The sequence below is a fragment of the Epinephelus fuscoguttatus genome, linkage group LG10 (assembly GCF_011397635.1).
Source record: "Epinephelus fuscoguttatus linkage group LG10, E.fuscoguttatus.final_Chr_v1".
Lineage (NCBI taxonomy): Eukaryota > Metazoa > Chordata > Actinopteri > Perciformes > Serranidae > Epinephelus > Epinephelus fuscoguttatus.
Window position 1 is genome coordinate 29,003,118 of NC_064761.1, and position 18,697 is coordinate 29,021,814.

The 18,697-nt window shown below is 41.2% G+C and overlaps 2 protein-coding genes across 5 annotated transcripts in view; both read left to right on the plus strand.

The window, feature by feature from the left end:
* The window catches only part of LOC125896475 (guanine nucleotide-binding protein G(q) subunit alpha), a 53,439-nt gene extending 42,767 nt beyond the window's left edge, over positions 1 to 10,672 (plus strand). For all 3 annotated transcript variants that reach the window (XM_049589087.1, XM_049589089.1, XM_049589088.1), the window contains 2 exons: positions 2,693 to 2,846; positions 5,008 to 10,672. In XM_049589087.1, the coding sequence (XP_049445044.1) occupies positions 2,693 to 2,846; positions 5,008 to 5,198 (345 nt within the window). In that variant the 3' untranslated portion in view covers positions 5,199 to 10,672. The remainder of the gene's footprint in view (positions 1 to 2,692; positions 2,847 to 5,007) is intronic.
* Positions 10,673 to 16,996: 6,324 nt separating this feature from the next.
* tle5 (TLE family member 5, transcriptional modulator) overlaps positions 16,997 to 18,697 on the plus strand; it is a 57,691-nt gene continuing 55,990 nt past the window's right edge. For both annotated transcript variants that reach the window (XM_049588716.1, XM_049588717.1), the window contains exon 1: positions 16,997 to 17,877. In XM_049588716.1, the coding sequence (XP_049444673.1) occupies positions 17,851 to 17,877 (27 nt within the window). In that variant the 5' untranslated portion in view covers positions 16,997 to 17,850. The remainder of the gene's footprint in view (positions 17,878 to 18,697) is intronic.

Genomic DNA, 18,697 nt, shown 5'->3' on the forward strand with positions numbered 1-18,697 from the left:
AATCTTTTTTGTGTTTCAAAAGGTGTGGCTGCATTAGACAGATACAAACAAATACAAATTATATTGTTTTGTTTATTGTTTACAAGAAAAACTAACAAAACTAAATTCTTGACAGTTTCAATATGTCAGTTCTCAACATTGTCGGTATCAAAGTCAACAAATAACAGAGAATGTGTTCAAAACTGAACAAAAAATAAATAAACCATCACATCATCAAATTAATATTTAGTAGTCCTGCCATTGGCACGTAGTAGAGCTCTAATCCTGGCTGGCATGTTCCCCACGAGCCTTTCACACTGTTGAGGGGTAATCTTGTCCCATTCTTCTTGAATTACTGCTTTTAATTCTTCTAAATTCTTTGGTTTATGCTTTGAAACAGACCTTTTGATAATCCACCACAGATTTTCAATGGGGCTCATATCCGGGGATTGAGCTGGCCACTGACCTGGATACTGTGCTCCTGCAGCCAAGTTCTACTGGCCTTGGATGTGTGGCAAGGGGCATTATCTTGTTGAAACATCCAGTTTTTACCTCGACGGAACAGTGCACGCGCAGAAGGGAGCATGTGGGTTTCGAGAATGGTACAATACTTGGTAGAGTTCAATGTGCCATCACAGACAGTGAGATGACCAACACCAGCAGCACTCATGCATCTCCAAACCATGATACTGCCTCCACCATGCTTGACAGTAGGTACTGTACATGCTGGAGATAATGCTTCGCCTGGCCTTCTGCGTACCCTCACATTAGTAGGAGGAAGATAAAGCTGGAAACTGGACTCATCTGAGCAGAAAATCTAATTTCAATTCCTGGCTGTCCAGTTCTTGTGTGCCTGGGCCCAACGACGCCGGGCTAACCTCTGTCTCTCATTGATCAGGGGCTTCTTGATAGCCTTGTAGGACCTTAAGCCATGATCTAAAAGTTGGCCACGTACAGTGCAGGTGGAACACTGGACACCAGTTTGGTTTGACCACTGCTGCTGAAGCTCCTGTGATGTCATTGGGCGGTTTTGCCTGCACATGCGGATCAGGATGCGGTCATTTCTTGCTGAAGAAACCTTTGACGCCCAGATCTTGGTTTGTCTTCCAAGCTGTTGGTTCATCTGTATTTCTGCAGAGTGTATCCAACTGCTGAAGGACTGCATCTGCACTTCCTGGCTATCTGGCGGCAGCTGTACCCTTCCTGGTTGAGAATCTTTATCTTCAGGCGTGTTTCCTGCGTTAGGTTCCTTGTTTTAGCCATTTTTTGTTTATGTAGACATGAAGCTTAGCAACAAAAATTGTGTCTTTTAATAAAAAGAACGACCTTCATCACTGGTACCAAAATGACCCAATACTCAAAATTTCTTATGTATTTTTATGGAACCAATCAATTTTAAATTTTTAATGGCTTTTTTAGGATTTATTTAGTATTTTGGCTGTGACTGTACTAAAAGAAATTGCACTTGAAGACCTAAGAGTGATTCTTAATGCAATATTTCACAAATGCATGGGGTGTCCGAAAACTTTTTTCCACCACTGTATGTTTAAATGGCAAAAAAAATACACAGGTCACGCCCCCTCTGACTGAAGCAGCTGCTAAAAACTAGGAAAAAGGGGCTGAACTTTCTCACATTCACACACTCACCACCAGTAATGTTGTACAGCAGATCTCAATCTCAATGAGACTTCCTGGTTAAATAAAGGTTAAAAAAAAAAAAAAGTAACTGGCAGGCACTTTAGTTTAAAGCACTGCTTTGGCAGCGTTTCAGACACACAAAGGTCTGTTCAGTGTCCAGGTGCTAGCTGAATGTTAACCCAAAAACTGTTTTTGGGATAATCCTCAAAATAAAAAGTATACACATCGATGCACAGGCCAGAAGTGATAAAACGAGGACTCTTAACTTTTTCACCACTGTTCCGAAAATACAATTTAAACCATCCTGAAGTAAATGCTCACAATTATAACTGTGAACCGTTTTTCTACATTAAAATTATTTCTGTGACAACAAAACATGATGGAAATGATTAGATTATAAATAAGCTCACATTTTATATGAATATTTCTTACATTTACATAAACATTGTCACCATTTTCTTTTTTTGAATTTGTAAACACTGTGGGTGTGTTTGCACATGTGTGCGCACGTGAGAGGCCACCTGTCTGCGTGCTCCAATGAGAGAGAGAGAGAGATACAGATAATGTGTGGTTGCAGTTTGTCCCCATTTTTGTCTCTTCTACGGTACATTGTGCCAGTTAGGCTGCCGGTGACACCAGAAAGCGTAAAATCCCACCACCGCTTTGGGACGCCATTGTAGATGCCTGACAGCTGCGACAGGTTCGCTGCTTTCAGATGTCACTGCTGCGGTTCATCTTATCGCTGTGTGCACGTCAGTGTATGGCAGAGTGCTTGTGCTCTCTTGAATCATGTACGCTCTCACAATTCTACACTGACAGCGCTGTCAGAGATTAATGTTACGGTTTAATCGCAGTTGTATTTTTTTTTATAGGCAAAGTCTACCTTCCATCCCACACTGTCCCAAAATATATATCTTTCCATCCCTGAGACAGCAGGACACCCTGGAGTTAGAGCCTTGAATAAAATCTGTTTATTTATTGAGTGAGAATCAAGCGCAGAAGACTTTAAAAGACTAACTCTGTGTTTATTTCCCTCCTCTGTCTCTTTCTCTCTGTCTTCTTTGGCCCGTGTTAGAATCGTATGGAGGAGAGTAAAGCTCTGTTCAGGACCATCATCACATATCCATGGTTCCAAAACTCCTCCGTCATCCTCTTCCTCAACAAGAAGGACCTGCTGGAGGAGAAGATCATGTATTCTCACCTGGTCGACTACTTCCCAGAGTTTGATGGTGATTTGATTTTTTTAGTTTTTCTTTTTAAATACACATCTTAACCACAACATAGATTTTACATAGTCTGTCTACCCCTGAATGGTTGTATATCGTATGACCGTGCTGCTAGTTGAGCCTCAGCAGTGAATTCAATTCCAGAATTCATTTAATGAATTATCCGTACGGTTGAGAGGCTGAGCCATAGGTCAGGCTCTGTCAGTGATGCTGTGTCTGTTTCTTTCTGTCTTCTTTTAGCCAGTAACTGACTGTTTTTAAAGGCCATTTACCTGTTTGAACACCAAACTGGCAGCTTACTGGTGTAACACATTTTTTTTGTCACTTGTGCTCTATAACTTCACCCAGGCTGGAAAGTTGTCCCCTATATTTTTGATTGTACAGTGACACCTTATGGTGATAATGCTGCACTACACTGCAAACTGATACTTGACTGAACATAACAGTTAAAAGTCACAGAGTAGGAACATGTAATTTTTCTTTCTCCTCATCTTTTTTTCTGTTAATTGATAAAGGATGCTCATATTTTAAAACAGCACAAAAGAACAACAAAGGTCAAAAGGAAACATGTGTTTCAACAGTTTCAACAATTTTTGAAACTGGTCCAGTATTGAGAGTGTCGCTGCAGTGAAACAGGCTGGGACAATTACGCACTGTCAATTTACGCCCACTAAAAGTGCTTACTTTGCCACTGACAGGCTCAGATTGTTCTTAGAATTGTTTGACAACATTATGAAATGGACCATACAGAGAAATGAAACACTTTTCCTCACCTTTCACTGGTCTCTTTGTTATTGTGACCAAGTCTCGTTCTGAACTCTCGTGACAGGTGAGCTGTTGTAGTCTAAAAACAACAGTGACAACATTATTGAACGTTAAAGAGAGGAGTGCTGGGAAGTGTTTGTTGAGTTGGAGAACAGAAAGCCTAATGTTACCTAAGAGATTCTTTAGAGTCCATTATCTACCAACCACCCACTAGATAGCCACTGTTTTTTTGGCTGGAGAGTGAAGCAAATCTAGCAGCCACTTGCATGTTGGCTGGTGGCTGCTGCTAATTTCCAAGCCTGCATCTGTAAATATTTAGCTGATTTTGACAATGTGGAAAAATCCACAAGATTTTAGAAAGAGACTTATTTTTGTGAGACTTGGGGTGCTTTCACACCTGGCCTATTTGGTTTGGTTCAGGGAGACTCAAGTTACTTTGCCCCCTAAGTGTGGTCCTTTTGGGCAGGTGTGAACACAGCAATCACACTTGGGTGTGCACCAAAACAGAAGGTCTTGGTCCGGTTACAAACGAACTCTGGTGCAATTCGTTTGTGGTGAACGTGTTCCGACCTCGATCCGAACTAAGTGCGGTCTAATTACACATTAGTTGGGTTAAACATGAGCATGTTACAGTCCTGGAGGATTATTAATGTGCGCCTCCTCCTGTACTGCCTTAATATGCACATTCAGCACATCCAATGCATCAAAACATTGTTTTCTAGTTGGAGCCGCGCCTCGTTTTCAAACTGTATGGTTTGACTAAAATGAACAATGACAGCAATATAGTCCACGATGAGCAGCGCTAAAATCAACCTGCGTAGTTGTCCCTCCATTGTGACATTAGAAAGTGTCACATTTATCTTGCAAGTGTACTCTTCTTCAATGGTTTGTTTACTCCCTGGATTTTTCCCACATGGAAATTCTCACCAATCAAGAGCAGCTTTCTTGCTCAAGGCATTTTATCTGGTCCGCTTGTAAATGCTGCGGTGAGAACACGAACCAACTCTAGGCAATTACACAACTTTGTGACAAAATCAGTCCCTGATTCAGACCAAAGCAAGACAACTCTAGGTCTGAAAGCACCCTTAATTACATACATTGACAATCTGGATTAAGCAACAGGTAGGACATTGCCATAATGTGGTCAAAGACACTGATAATAACAATCTGAGCCTGCAAGTACTGTTAGTGGATGTAAACTGACAATGCACAGTTGCCTGAAAAGATTACATTGCAGCCTGTTTTGCAGTCTCTCTCTATACTGGAACTATTTCAAAAATCCTTGTCTCCATCAGTCACTTGCACACAAAAATGTGGTGAGTCCATGTTGAAAAATACCGAAGTTCCTTTTTAAATCATGCTAGCATGATGCCTAATAGATGGTCTGTTCGTCTTCCAGGGCCCCAGCGGGACGCCCAAGCGGGCCGCGAGTTCATCTTGAAGATGTTTGTGGACTTGAACCCAGACAGTGACAAGATCATCTACTCCCATTTCACATGCGCCACCGACACGGAGAACATCCGCTTCGTCTTTGCCGCCGTCAAAGACACCATCCTGCAGCTCAACCTCAAAGAATACAACCTGGTGTGAGAAGAGAAATGGAAACAGAGAGAAAGAGGGAGCGAGAGAGAGACCTGCAGCCCCCCTACACACTCAGACACACACATACAAACACACCCACACACACATACTCACAATGCAGAGTCCACTTCTAGAAACACACACGTGCATGAAACACGCTGCTGCTCGAAGAGTTTAGCATTGCTTCATACTTTACCAGACCAACACTATCCACGTCCTGTCCCCCCCTCTCCACTCAGCTCTTTGGTTGTTTTAAAACAATGGTTATCTGTTTCGCGGCTCTAATAATTGCTCCTCGTGTACACACACAAATATAACAATCCCTCCATTCGTCCCCCTCTCTTGGGTTTTACGGTCTGCTCTGAGGCTCCTCTCAGCCCCTCGGCGCGGCTCACATTTTTTTTCTTTCTTTACACTACATTATCACCAGTGCTTGTGTGTTGGAGGTGGGTAGAGGGCCTTCTCTGGGTAGACTAAGCTTTGATGGACAAAGGGCTCTCTCCCCTTCTTCTTATTTAACCCATGCATGCTACACACTACAGCACGAGGGCACACAGCCAGGCTGCAGACCCTGGACTCTGCTCCTCTGCAAAGGGTAACTAATTATGATGATAGGAATATATTATCAGGCAGTGCTGGGGTGCAGTGAGGTTCTTGGTTCCCCCTGGGTCTTGAATTGTGTATTTGATATTTTTTTTTTTTTTTTTGTCAACCCGGCCCCAAATCAGAGCGCAGAGGCTCTGTTGAATGTAAATAAAGTTTTCATGCTGCTCACACAGAGTGAGGGCTACACAGAGACGACTCTCTGCAGACTTTAAATATTCTCAGCTATGTTAACTTCTTGGTTTTATTCTTATTACTGCTATTGTTCTACAATTAAAATTGAAGATGACTACTTAAAGGAACACTCCTTTTACACTGCCCCTCATTTTAAAGTGTTAACATACGTTACGAAACAGAATTAAGAGACAACACTAGCGGTATTTACATACTGTATATCAGCTCCCCATTGCCAAATTAAAACCACCTACGTTTGTTTCTGTAAATATAATTACGTTGCCAGTATCCTGCTCATCCCTTAAGTGGTTCAGATACTAACAAAACATGTTTGGAAATTGCCAAAATTAAGTGCTTAATTAATTAAGTGGATCATTTAGATGTTGATGGCGTAATGACTCACTTTGTGTGGCATTTTTTTATGTCGACTATCGTCTAAATCACACATGTATTATTAGTACTGTGATTTATTTGTTCCCATCAATGGTGAGAATAATCTTCCTGTGCAGACATGATGATACCAGATTAGTACGGTGCAATAGTCAGTTGTAGATGAAACAGATGAACAGTTTTTGCGCTGCCAGTTAGCTCAACAAGTCACAAGTTGGTCTCGATCACCCATATGGCTTCTCTCCGTAATCAACTCTTGTTTTGCCATATTACACAGCCGACATTTGATAAACTGTAACCGATAGCGAGAGTTAAGAGTTCTTTTTTGTATGTCTAATTTATCAATCAGATCTATGTGTTGTTGATACAGTAAATGAGACTTCCTCCCTAGTTTCAGCTCACAGTTTTTCCAACCAAGGAGACGGGAGGAGATTTTATACTGCTGTAAAATATCAAAACTATTTTATGGACAAGTGTTCTATCTTTCTAATGATACTTCATATATTTAGTTGTTGCAGTTCTGTTTTGAAACGCTTGACAATGGGAAAAAAAAACACTGTTTCCATGTCGGGTTTGTGCTTTATGCAAATAGGAAAATGAAAACAGACAAAAAACTTAGTGGTTGAATATTTACTGTTCAAGGATGCTTGCTTTTTTTTTTTTTTTGGTAATTTTTGAGGATATGTGTTGGCTATTGGTACCAATCCCATATCGTGTCTCTTGCCTGATAGTTGTTTAAATATTCCATAAAGCTGAACGTTGATAGATGGCTATTTTTGTCTTCACAATGTAATTCAGGTAAGTTTTCATAACTTTTTCATCACAAGGGCTACTACTTGCAGCTTTGGTAGAAATGAAAGGACTCTATGGACGGCATAGAGCAAAAGGTGCAATTAATTAACAAGTGTGGAGGCGGAGGGGAGGGGGGTATGAATCAGGAGTGTGTTGACATCCTGTTGAGGGTGATGGCCGCAGGTTCAGTGAGGGAGGAATGCAGCAGTCCACAGATGCCTACACGACATTCCCGAGGGAAGTCTGGTGGCTGTTTGGCTCTTTGTTCATTATCTTTTTGCCTTTTGGAGGAGGAGAATGGCTAACGTCAAAAGAAGTTCCCAAGGTGCAGTAGCACACATTTAGTGTCCTGGCTGTCGCTAATCTAACCATCCTCTTACTCTTATGGATTATTTGCTGATCTTCTTGGCTTTGTGATATTTCCCACTATGTGGTTTTTGCATATTTGGCTTACCTTCTCATTGGTAGTGTTTCCATGTTTGGCATTGGCTGTGTTGGAGTCAGGAAAAAGAGGAGTGCTTGGGACAGTTTGACCTTTTTATGGGTCAGATTACACATCAAAGAAATTATTAGAGGTCCTGTCGAAGTCTTTCTGTGTATCTTTAATTGTTTGCCAGAAAGTTTCCAGTTAAAAAAAATCTTATTTTCTATAGAAAAGCAGTACAATGTGCTGAGTTTAAGGGGAATCCACTCACCCTGTGTATTCTTAGCCTTGATTTCAGTCACATGCACCCAGTGAGAGTCTTTCTGTACGTCGTGTTGATAAAGCCATTATCTTGTACATTAAGCCTTTGTGCATCCTGAGACACTTAAAGAAGGGATATGTATATTTATGCTAAGTGCCATAATTTTCTGTAGAGATGTTGCAAAGCTCTGAAGTTATTTCGGCTGAGATCTTGTTTTTTCCAGCGTCTATTTCTTGTGGATTAATCTTTGGTGCTTCTGCCAACATTTAAAGGCCTTTTCTTGACCACTTTATCCCGTATACACGGTGATGCTTTTCACACTCGCTTGCTTATAGACGTTGATTTTGCGAGTGTCACAATTCAGCACGTTCTTCAGTTTGAAATTAAGAGCTTATGTATTTTTGAATCGACTAGTTGAGACTTTTCCTGAGCTTGGAGAGTAGTGTTGTGCTCTGCTTTGCTGCTGGGATAACAGTGACGTCTTTGTGTGCTTTTAAAAATCCTCAGCTTGGCTTTCAGGAAGTACGCTCCATTCCCCTGATCTGTGGCTCCCCACCTGAACAACAGGTGTGTGGGGGTCTTATACACCGATCAGCCAAAAGATTAAAACCACTGGCTGGTGCAGTGTTTTTCTGAGGAACCTTGGGTTCTGGCATTCATGTAGATGCACCCACCCAAACACCATTACATACCAGTATACCCTCTCATAACAACAGCACTCTTTGATGGCAGTGCACCCTCCCAGCAAGACAATGCACCATGCCACACCACAAAAAGTGCTTAGGAATGGCTTGGCAGATGTGACTAAGCTCAAGACATCAACCTGGCCTTCAAATTCCCCAGATCCCAATCCGATTGAACATCCATTGGGCATGCTGGTACCTTACCTCGCAACCCACAGGACTCAAAGAGTCGAACGACAAGGCCTTGGTGCCAGACAACACAGGACACCCCCAGAGGTCCTGTCTCCATGCCTCGACAGGTCAGAGGCTTCAGCATAGGTTGGACTTGGCTCTGACTCATTTAGGCCTGAACAAAGGACCTCCGGGGCACCGGTTTGTCCTACAGATGCTTGATCAGATTGGGATCTGGGGAATTTGCCTGAAGCTCTTTGCCATGTTCCTTAGGCCAATTCCTGAGCAGTTTTCGCAGTGTGGCATGGTGCACTGCCTTGCTGGGGGGCTACTGTCACTGGGGGTACTGATGGAATCAGTGGGGGTACTTTGTCTATAACAATGTTTTGTTGAGTGGAGTGCGTAAAAGGTCATCCGCGTGAATGCGAGGACCAAAGGTTTCCCTGCACAACATTGCATTATAATGAAACGATCGATGTCATTCACTTCACCTGTCAGTGGTTTTAATGTTTTGGCTCATTGGTGTACACTAGGCAAATTAACTTGACTGTGATAAACAAAAGAAGGTGACCACTACAGGGACCAGTGTTGGCATGACGTACACTTTAAACACTTACGTTGGATCAGCTTTCACTATACGAGCTCCTCATGCCTTGCGTGGCTAGTCCCAACACAGACCAAGTCACATGGTTACACTACCAGTGATCAGAGCCAGCAGCAGGGCCGGGTCGTTTCTTTAAAGCCCTTTCCATTGACTTGTACTGTATTTGCTTTATTCTGCGTAGAATGCATTGTGGAGAAGGTTTGTACGACAATCCAGTACAAAACACTGTGCCAAACAAAATCAGATCAGCCACAGAAAAGATACGAAAATTCCCAATTTGTCGTCACCTGATCCAGAGCTCTGTGGTGTTGTTCATCCACTTTAACATGACGGTGTCTTTATTTCCGAATGAAGCTTGTGTTTGAAGCCTCAGTATTAATGTATTTATTAAAAGACTTGCCAAGTGAAGGTACTAAAACAGTCATTATAATATTTTGGTGTCTCCAATCGCGAGTGAGTGAATGCTGTGAGTTTACATGTCCGCCATTCTCCACTCTCTTCTCCCGTACTTGATTGGACTGCGTATTCTTTCCCTGGGTCGAAGGCACTGAAACTGCACCACTGCAATGGGCCTGCATTCATGCAACTTAGATGTCCGTTCAAGCGTGCTCGTTGGTACTCTGAGGTGTGTGCGTATGCGTGTGTGTATGTATGTGTACACTTTTTGACGGCTTATTGCTTATGCTTGAGATCCATTCTGATTAGAGGGATGGACACACAGTGATATTAAAAAGCTATCTTTGCATCTTTTATTTTGTTTCTTTTGTAAGGTTTGACACACCTTAACACATGTATTTAGGACCACTTAAGATGACAGACTTTTTTAAAACAGTTAAAATAAACTTTGTGTAGTGGTGTACAAATTGAAAGTAATGTATTTTTGTTTTGATTTTTTTTTCTTCTTTTTTTAAGTATACCAAATGTAAATTATGTACAATGAGTGTGCCAATCCCCTTTCTTTGTAAAGCCAGACTCTTAACAAGTGCCAATGTTGTGAAAAATCAGAGGGCCTGTGAATTTCATGGTCCAGTTTTTAAAACAAATAAACACTTAAGTATGTGATTAATTAACTAAAAAAAAGGACAATTTTATTCTATATTTAAGATTAATGATGAACTGCTGTTTTTAAGATAAATGTCATTTTAATTGCATGTGTTTGTCAGGTTGGGGAGGGAGTGGGTGGGTGAGATACTGTATTCATGCAACGCCCTCATGAAAAGGGTCCTAATGGTTATTGATTTACAGTATTTTAGCCATATTTCTCTTTTGTATGTTTCATTTCAACCACTGTTGCCTGAACCTCATTCAAACATGAAATGATTTTCATAGCCTTCTCCTTTAAATGTTTTAAATTGGAATAAAATATGTTCCTATACTCTCTTATTGCATCCTTGTACATTTCCTTTCGGAGGGTGGGGATTGCTTTCTTATGTAAAGTGATTAAAGGACCGTACTGCTTGTCATCTTCAATATAAGGTGTGTACACTTGACATAACTGCCATAACTAACTGATTTATTAATGCATTTCCCCACTGCAGTAAGCTGCTGGTTTCCATTTATTTCAATACAATGTTCAGATTAAATGGTAAATGGACCTGCATTTGTACAGTGTCCTCCTATTCATCCAACCAACCACTCAAAGCGCTTTTTACACTACGAGTCATATTCACTCATTCACACACATACGTATTCATACACTTGTGGCTGAGGCTACCATACAAGGTGCCACCTGCTACTCAGTTTTTAACACAGTCACACAACGATGGAACAGCTAACAGGAGCAATTTGGGTTCTGCTATCTTGCTCAAGGATACTTTGACATGCAGACTGGAGGAGCTGGGGATCGAACCATCTATCTTCTGATTGGCTCTACTTCAGTTAAAAGCCTAGTCCTAATTAAACGCCAAGTCCCCTTTACTTGACCAGTGTTGATACAAATTTTGACAAGTAGAGGTCTGTCTCAATTAGAGGCCTGGTCTAGTGGCTTAACAGTTCATTTATTTTATGTGTCCATTCCTCAATTACCCTGTAAGTTATTCATATTCCTTTAGTTCATAAGGGTCCTCAGGTCAAAAGAATCAAAAGGGTTTTTCATAAAAACTGATCTAAGTTGTGAGTATTATTTTAACAGGATAAAGTGCTATTGTGTCAGTATGCCGGGTACCGTAATCCTCGAGTGTCGTAACTCTCTGTGATGTTCTGTCTGACGGAACTAGATCAAATTAATGATTCATAATGGATATATTCGCGATGTGGCTGGAGCCTATCCCAGCTGACACTGGGTGACAGGCAGGGTACACCCTGGACAGGTCACCAGACCGTCACAGGGCTGACACACAGAGACAGACAACCATTCACACTCACATTCACACCTACGGACCATTTAGAGTCACCTGTTAACCTGCATGCCTTTGGACTGTGGGAGGAAACCGGAGTACCTGGAGAAAACCCACGCTGACACAGGGAGAACATGCAGACTCTGCACAGAAGGGCTCCCCCACCCCTGGGTCCAAACCAGGAACCTCTTCCTGTAAGGCAACGGTGCTAAGCTTTGTACACCACAGTATTCATACTGGTTTAAATAAAAAAAAATTGATTGTATTTCCTGATCTCTGCTGATTCATAGTTTTGTGTGAAAAGAATTAAAGGCCTGTCCCAAATATAGGCCTGTTGATTTCAATGATTTAAGCAAATAAAAGAGAGGAAAAAATTGTGTTTTAAATGTTTTCCATCTTAATTTTTTACACCGCATTTATGTACACATCTTTGATGTTGAATTTGTTATAAGTTAATTGATACCAAATAATAGATTGTGCTTCTTGTAGTTTCTGAGACACAGTCATTATCTTACCGTACTGTATTTAGTCTTTGGACATATGGGACTATGTAGATGTTTAATGGTAGAAAATGTCCTAGAATAAGCAATAAACATGTAGGGATTTTAATTATTTTCAGTACACACATACAAGAGACTCCTATGTATATATTCCACAAAAATAAAAGTTGCACAGAACTATAATTAGTGTTACGGCAGGGGAAAACATGCATTTAAGCAGCCATTCTTCAGTAGGCTCAATAGATTTCAATTCATTTTGAGGAAGCATGTCTGTTGACATCTATAAATCCTCAGATCTAGCTTTTTTGAGATAAAGGCTGACTCACATACATACTTGTGCATGCACTCACATACACAATACAGTACATAGAAGCTTGTATATATAAACCAATAGGGTCTTGAAGAAATTGTATTTAAGATGCATTAAATTGTCCATACTAATTCTCAAACTCAGGCACAAATGGGTTTAGACAATTATCATGCTACAATAGCAGAACTTTGACAAAAAAAAAGCGGACATGACGTTTGTAGTGCCAGATCCCCTCACGCTGGTTTTTATACCATTGTGACATTGAAGTCAATGGCTTCCTGAAAGGTAGTATTTACCATCTGCCATAAAAAAACACACAGCATGCTCTGAAAACTGTTTAGTTGGCAGCTGTAATACACACTGTCCGCATGTGTAATTTGTATTATATGGACTAAAACGTGCACAAATACAGGTTTTGCTCCCCGTAACAGCTGATGTTGTGACGGTCTGCAGTCTGAGCAAGACACAGAGCTCGACCTGCAGGTAAGTGAGTGTGAGCATCAATTAAGTTGTCTTCACAGACATAAAAACAACTTACAGGGAGACAGAGTGAGGCAGACGTTTATTGGAAAAGAACTCTGAAGCCACTTCAATTACACACAAAAATGTAATCGTTATTACAAAGCAGAGTTATTATAGTTCTGTATTTAATTACTTTTTGTTTTTATTTAGTTTTAGTTTTTGTTTTAGTTTAGTTTCAGTTAGCATCCACAGTGTTTGTGCGTTTGAGTTTAGTTTTTATTGTTTAAAAATGTTTAGTTGTAGTTTAGTTTTTATTTCTTTCAGTATTAGTTTTAGTGTCAGAGGCCAGATTTAAGATGTTCGGAATAGCTGTTACATAGTTTATACAACAGCAGTAGACATCTCAGTGTCATTAAACATTTGCATCAGAGCCTCCTCATGTTTGTTGTGTCAACAAGTTTCATCAAACTAGAGACATTTTCTGTATATTGTGACCTTATTTTAATTAGTTGTGTCAGTATACAAGATTGTTTCGTTAGTTTTTCTTTCTAAACATCTATTTTTTTCAGTTAATGCATGTTTTTTAACACCTAATTTTCGTAGCTATTTAATTTCAATTAACTATAATAACCTTGTTTCAAAGATGCATGTGTCACCTTTATAAAGGAGATTTGGCACTCAGCATTTTATAATAATGATAATAAAAGTGTTTTTATTGATTTTCATATTCAAACATCAAACATCCCATTCAAAACAAGATAATGGGACTCAATATATACATCACAAATACAGGTCTAAACTACAGACAAAACAGTGACAAGACAAATCATACTAATACCAGACATCAAACATACCCACCACCTATGTGGTCCACACACTCTCGGGTTAAAATAAATAGATAAATAGAAATGACAAAAATGACAGCAATATTAATAATAGTAGTGATAGTTAAAGATTAATAATAATAAAAAAAACAAAAGAGAGAAAGGAGAAAGAGAAAAAAGGGGGGGGGGGGGGGGATTCAGAAGCTGCCAGTTATGTTGGAGCAGATGAAAGCTCCTGTTCAAAATGAGAAATAAAAGGCTGCCAGACCTTAAAGAATCTCTTAGTGTTGCCCTGCAACGTAAATCTAAGGTGCTCTAATTTAAGGTGTGCCATCACCTCCTCCATCCATCGTTTGTGAGATGGCGGAGTTGCCTTTATCCAGTTAAATAAAATCAATCTCCTGGCCAACAATGAAGAGAATGCCATTGCTTTCCTTTGAGCAGTGGTTAGTTGTGCTTCCGCTGGTGCCACACCAAAGATGGCTGCCAGAGGGCCGGGCTCTATATTTTTATTATAAATGGATGAGAAGGTTTTAAAAATTTTGGTCCAAAACTCTTTCAGCCTGGGACAAGACCAGAACATGTGACATATGTTGGCTAGCACCTGCTTACATCTAGGGCAAGTCGGATCAGCCCCCTGATAAATCCTTGCCAGTTTGTCCCTTGAAAAATGAAGTCTGTGTAACGCCTTAAACTGTATCAGTCCGTGTCTAACACATACAGAAGAAGAGTGTAATAATTCTACTGCCCATCTCCAGTCAACCTCCGATATGTCCAACTCTAACTCTTCCTCCCATTTCCTTTTTATGTAATCAAGGGATGGGGAAGCCACCTTCTGGATATTCACATAGATCCTGGAAACCATCCCTTTAGGAGTCGGGTTCGTATCCAATAGCCCATCTATCCATCCACTTTGTGGTAGCGCGAGGGATGAAGAGAATGTTTTTTTTCACAAATTCTCGAACCTGAAAATATCTGAGGTAGTTAGTCTTTGAGGGGATTCCATACTCCTTCTCCAATTGAGCAGCAGACATGAATACCCCATCTTTAAAAAGATTTTTGACACATTCCACCCCAGCTCTATACCATTCCCTAAACGCTGTTCCCCCAAGGGCCAGGGAAAACAAGTGATTGCCGTAGACGGGAGCAGATAGGAGGGCGTTTCTGTTTTTAAAATGTGTTCTAAACTGGACCCAGATTTTGATAGAGTCATGTACAACAGGGTTGTTTGTGTAAAGGTGTTTGCTTAAGGTCAGAGGAGCGCAGACCAGGGAGTGTAAGGACACTGGGCTAGATGTATATCTTTCCATATGTACCCACACTGGGGTTTCGTCGTAATCTAACTGCGAGACCCAAAACAACAGCTTATATATATTAGCAGCCCAATAATAGTGCATATAATTTGGTAGAGCCAGGCCTCCCTCTTCTCTCTGTCTCTCAAGGAACTCTCTTCTTATCCGGGGGGACTGTTTTTTTCCAGATGGCACTCAGCATTTGATATGCGTTTTCAAAACAACATGAGGCAACCAACAGAGCTCCAAACACGCAGGGTCATCATACAAAAATGTACTTAACATCATGGAAACTATAACTATAAATTGAACCAAATAACGTGTTTTAAGCCTGATTCTGATTTTTTTTTAGTGCTAAAGATCTTAAAAAGTGACAACAATAAATCAAAATAAAAAGGATTTAGTGTCTCACAGAGAATGCTTTGTCACAAACATTTAGCCTGTAATGTAGGGTAATAAAATGTTGAGCAAATATAATTAAACAATTGAATAATGTTATGATTTTATTTATCTATCTATTAATATTTTACAGACTGGCTAAGCAAACATTTTAAGTGGGTGGGGTTCTCAGTCATTTTAACATCCTGGCTGATGCCAAAGAAGGATGTGACTCACAAGGGCGTAGGTTTCATTTCAACATCAGGGGGGCACATATATGATCATACTGGATGAATGTGTTATTTGGTGTGACCAGTCTTTCCTCCACATTAATGTGTCTAAGACCAGTGAGATTATTGTTTTCCAGAGGTGGCCCTGCCCTGTATTTGGGCACAGTCCTCTATGACAAGTTGAATTTCAACGTGAACACTGACAGCGTCTATAAGAAGGCAAACCAACAGCTGTTCTTTTTAAGGAAGCTGAGGCGTTTCGATGTAGATGGGACAATCGTGCCTTAAAAACAAGAACAAGTTGGAATAAGTGCTCAAGTTGTGCTGTGAGATCACTGGGGTTACTTTTAATAACCTGCAGCATCTGTATGAAGAGAGGGTCACCTCTACAGCTCGGTCTGTTGTCTCAGACTCTCAGCATCCCCTCCATGTTGAGTTTTAGATGCCTCCATCAGGGTGGAGGTTTTGCCTCCCTGAATGCAGCACTAAGCATTACAGATCGTCCTTTGTCCCATCTGTTATTGCTCATCTTAACCACCAGTGACCACTCATGTCCATGATTTACCTCTGACAGTGTGTGATACTGGAGTCTGTGTGTTAGGTATTATACTGTCTGTATCTCAAATTGCCCTTCAGGGACATTAAAGTTACCTTACCTCACCTCACCACACATGAAACAACGGGATTTGGAGGTCCTCCACCGGAAAACTTTGAGCCACCCATTAGTGGCGTAAATATCTTAAACGTCAACACCCATACTTGGCACTCAAGTATGGGTGTTGATTATTACTGCTAACTTTCAAACTAAATAATGATAACTTTATTTGTATAGCTCAGTTCATACAGGAAGTGAAACTCACAGTGCTTTACATAACCAAATGAGAAAATACACATAAAAGACAGGTTAAGATAGAGTAAATAAGATTCAAATGCCAACTCACACTCACACAGACACACATATTTTTTTCTCCCCATGGGTATGGGACTGATGTGTTGCACAGAGAGTTTACACCTATTGTTAATTTTCAACTCTTTTTTATGTAGACGTAAAATGCTGTTAAAAAATACACAGTTTACAACATCATACAATCACAATACACTATAAACATGGAAGGCACGGTAAGAGACATAGACCACATAGCTGCTTTAATAGCCTGACCCCTGCTCTGCATACACAGTGCTCTGATCGACCCATCATCACCCCTCTGTGACTGTGGGACCATGTGCTGACCTGTCCACGTGAGGCGCTAGTTGCTCAGACATCAGCCGGCGGATGATGATGAGGTAGATCTGCGGCGTGTAGATCCGCGCGGTACCGCGGCGCTCACCGCTCATCTATCCGCTGTGCTTCTGTGTGGGGCGGTGAGCTCGGCAGCGTCGCGCCTACCCACCTCCACCACCACCAGCTCCAGGAATGGACTGACTTTCTAGCTTCACCACTGCTGACAAATCCACTCTGTTCCTCCACCACTCCTCGGATAAACGTTCAGAGTTTAACTCCAGCTTGGGGTTTTTAATTTGAAGTTGCCGTTTAAGCGACAACGCAGATTTTCCTCTCACGCGACTTATTTGTAGCCGTTGGACGAAGCGGGATTCAACTTAAACGAACCCGCAGACATTTTGTTATTTCTGAGAATTAGACCGTTTTTTTTCGTCCTCCTCCTCTTCTTACTTTTTTCATCAGTGTAGTCGCAGCTGGCTGAGGCGAGCCAACTGTTAAAGGACCACCACACGGCGAAGAGGGGGAAACCATTACCCTCCCTTGCTCGCTAGCTTAAACCCAAACACCGCTGTGTGCTCAACGGTTTTAATTTACATGCGTTGAGCTCGCTTCGCTGCCGCTCGTGCGTTAACGCGGAAGGCTTCGCAACAGCGATGGATCATTTTGACTGACAGCTTTTGAAGAATTAGCTAGCTTAGCCACTGATGGTGGTTTCCTGTTCACAGACACAGTAAATACGGGGTCGGGACAGGTACAGCTTGAATGGTCTTGCATCACCCAGACGAGACGCCGACTCTTTTACCTCGCTGAGTGCATCACTTGTATTCGGCTTAATTTTTTAGGGGGGTCGCTAGCTACCGTTAGCTAGTCATCCTGCTAACGCTGGACAGCTCCTGTGTAAGGCAGGGCTAGCTTTGGACAAAGGACCAACGCAAGGAAAAATATAAACACAGGGCACTCAGTTGGTCGTGTTTGGGAAGGAAAGCAACAAACAAGGAATTGACATGATGTTTCCACAATCAAGACACTCAGTAAGTGGATTTTAATTTCACATTTGTCCTGAAATTTTGCCCCACAGTAAGCGCCAAGTGATTCACCCAGGCAGGTTAGTTAGGTAGGGGGATTATGCATGCAACTTGTGTTTTTGGCAGCGTGTTGTCATTGTATTTGAAGTATTAGAAGAAGCAGGATTTTCTTGGATATTAGTGAGGTTGGTTTTGATCCGCAGTGTTTAGTTTTTGGTGAAATCTGCATAAGATGTGTGGTTTGGGGTAACAGAGACACGATGGGAGAGAAATCTTTTGTGTTTGGGATTTAAACTGTGAAACTTTTTCCAGATCCTCCAAATCAAACAACTCAAATGAATGCTGCCATTTTTCACAACCCAATGATTGCACACCCCTGTGTCAGTGTAGACTCAATGGGTTGCATTATCCAAAATATTTATTTTTATGGTTTTGACTGTGGTTTTGTTCCAACCTGACTCAGAGGGGACAAATAAAAGTGGTGTTGTCACTGTCATTGTAAGGCTGTGGAGCCGCTTCAAAATTCACTGTACACTATTATGTGCAGGTGGGTGTTTTTATGACTGTAAAAAAGCACATCTTCTCTGTTCCCCTAAATCTCAAGTTTCCATGGTAACAGAAACTCAGTCCAGGGCATGTATTCATCAGTGATGAGGGCTCTCAGCCCATTGGTCCAGCATTTATGTTAAGTGACTGGCAGAACTGTGTTGCTCGCCACTGTAGAAATATCCAGTGTCAGCAATGCTTTTCAACCAAGGGCCCAAATTAAATAATTTGTGTTTCTGGCTGGGGCCCAGGCCCAATTTGAAAATGGAAGCATTTGGCT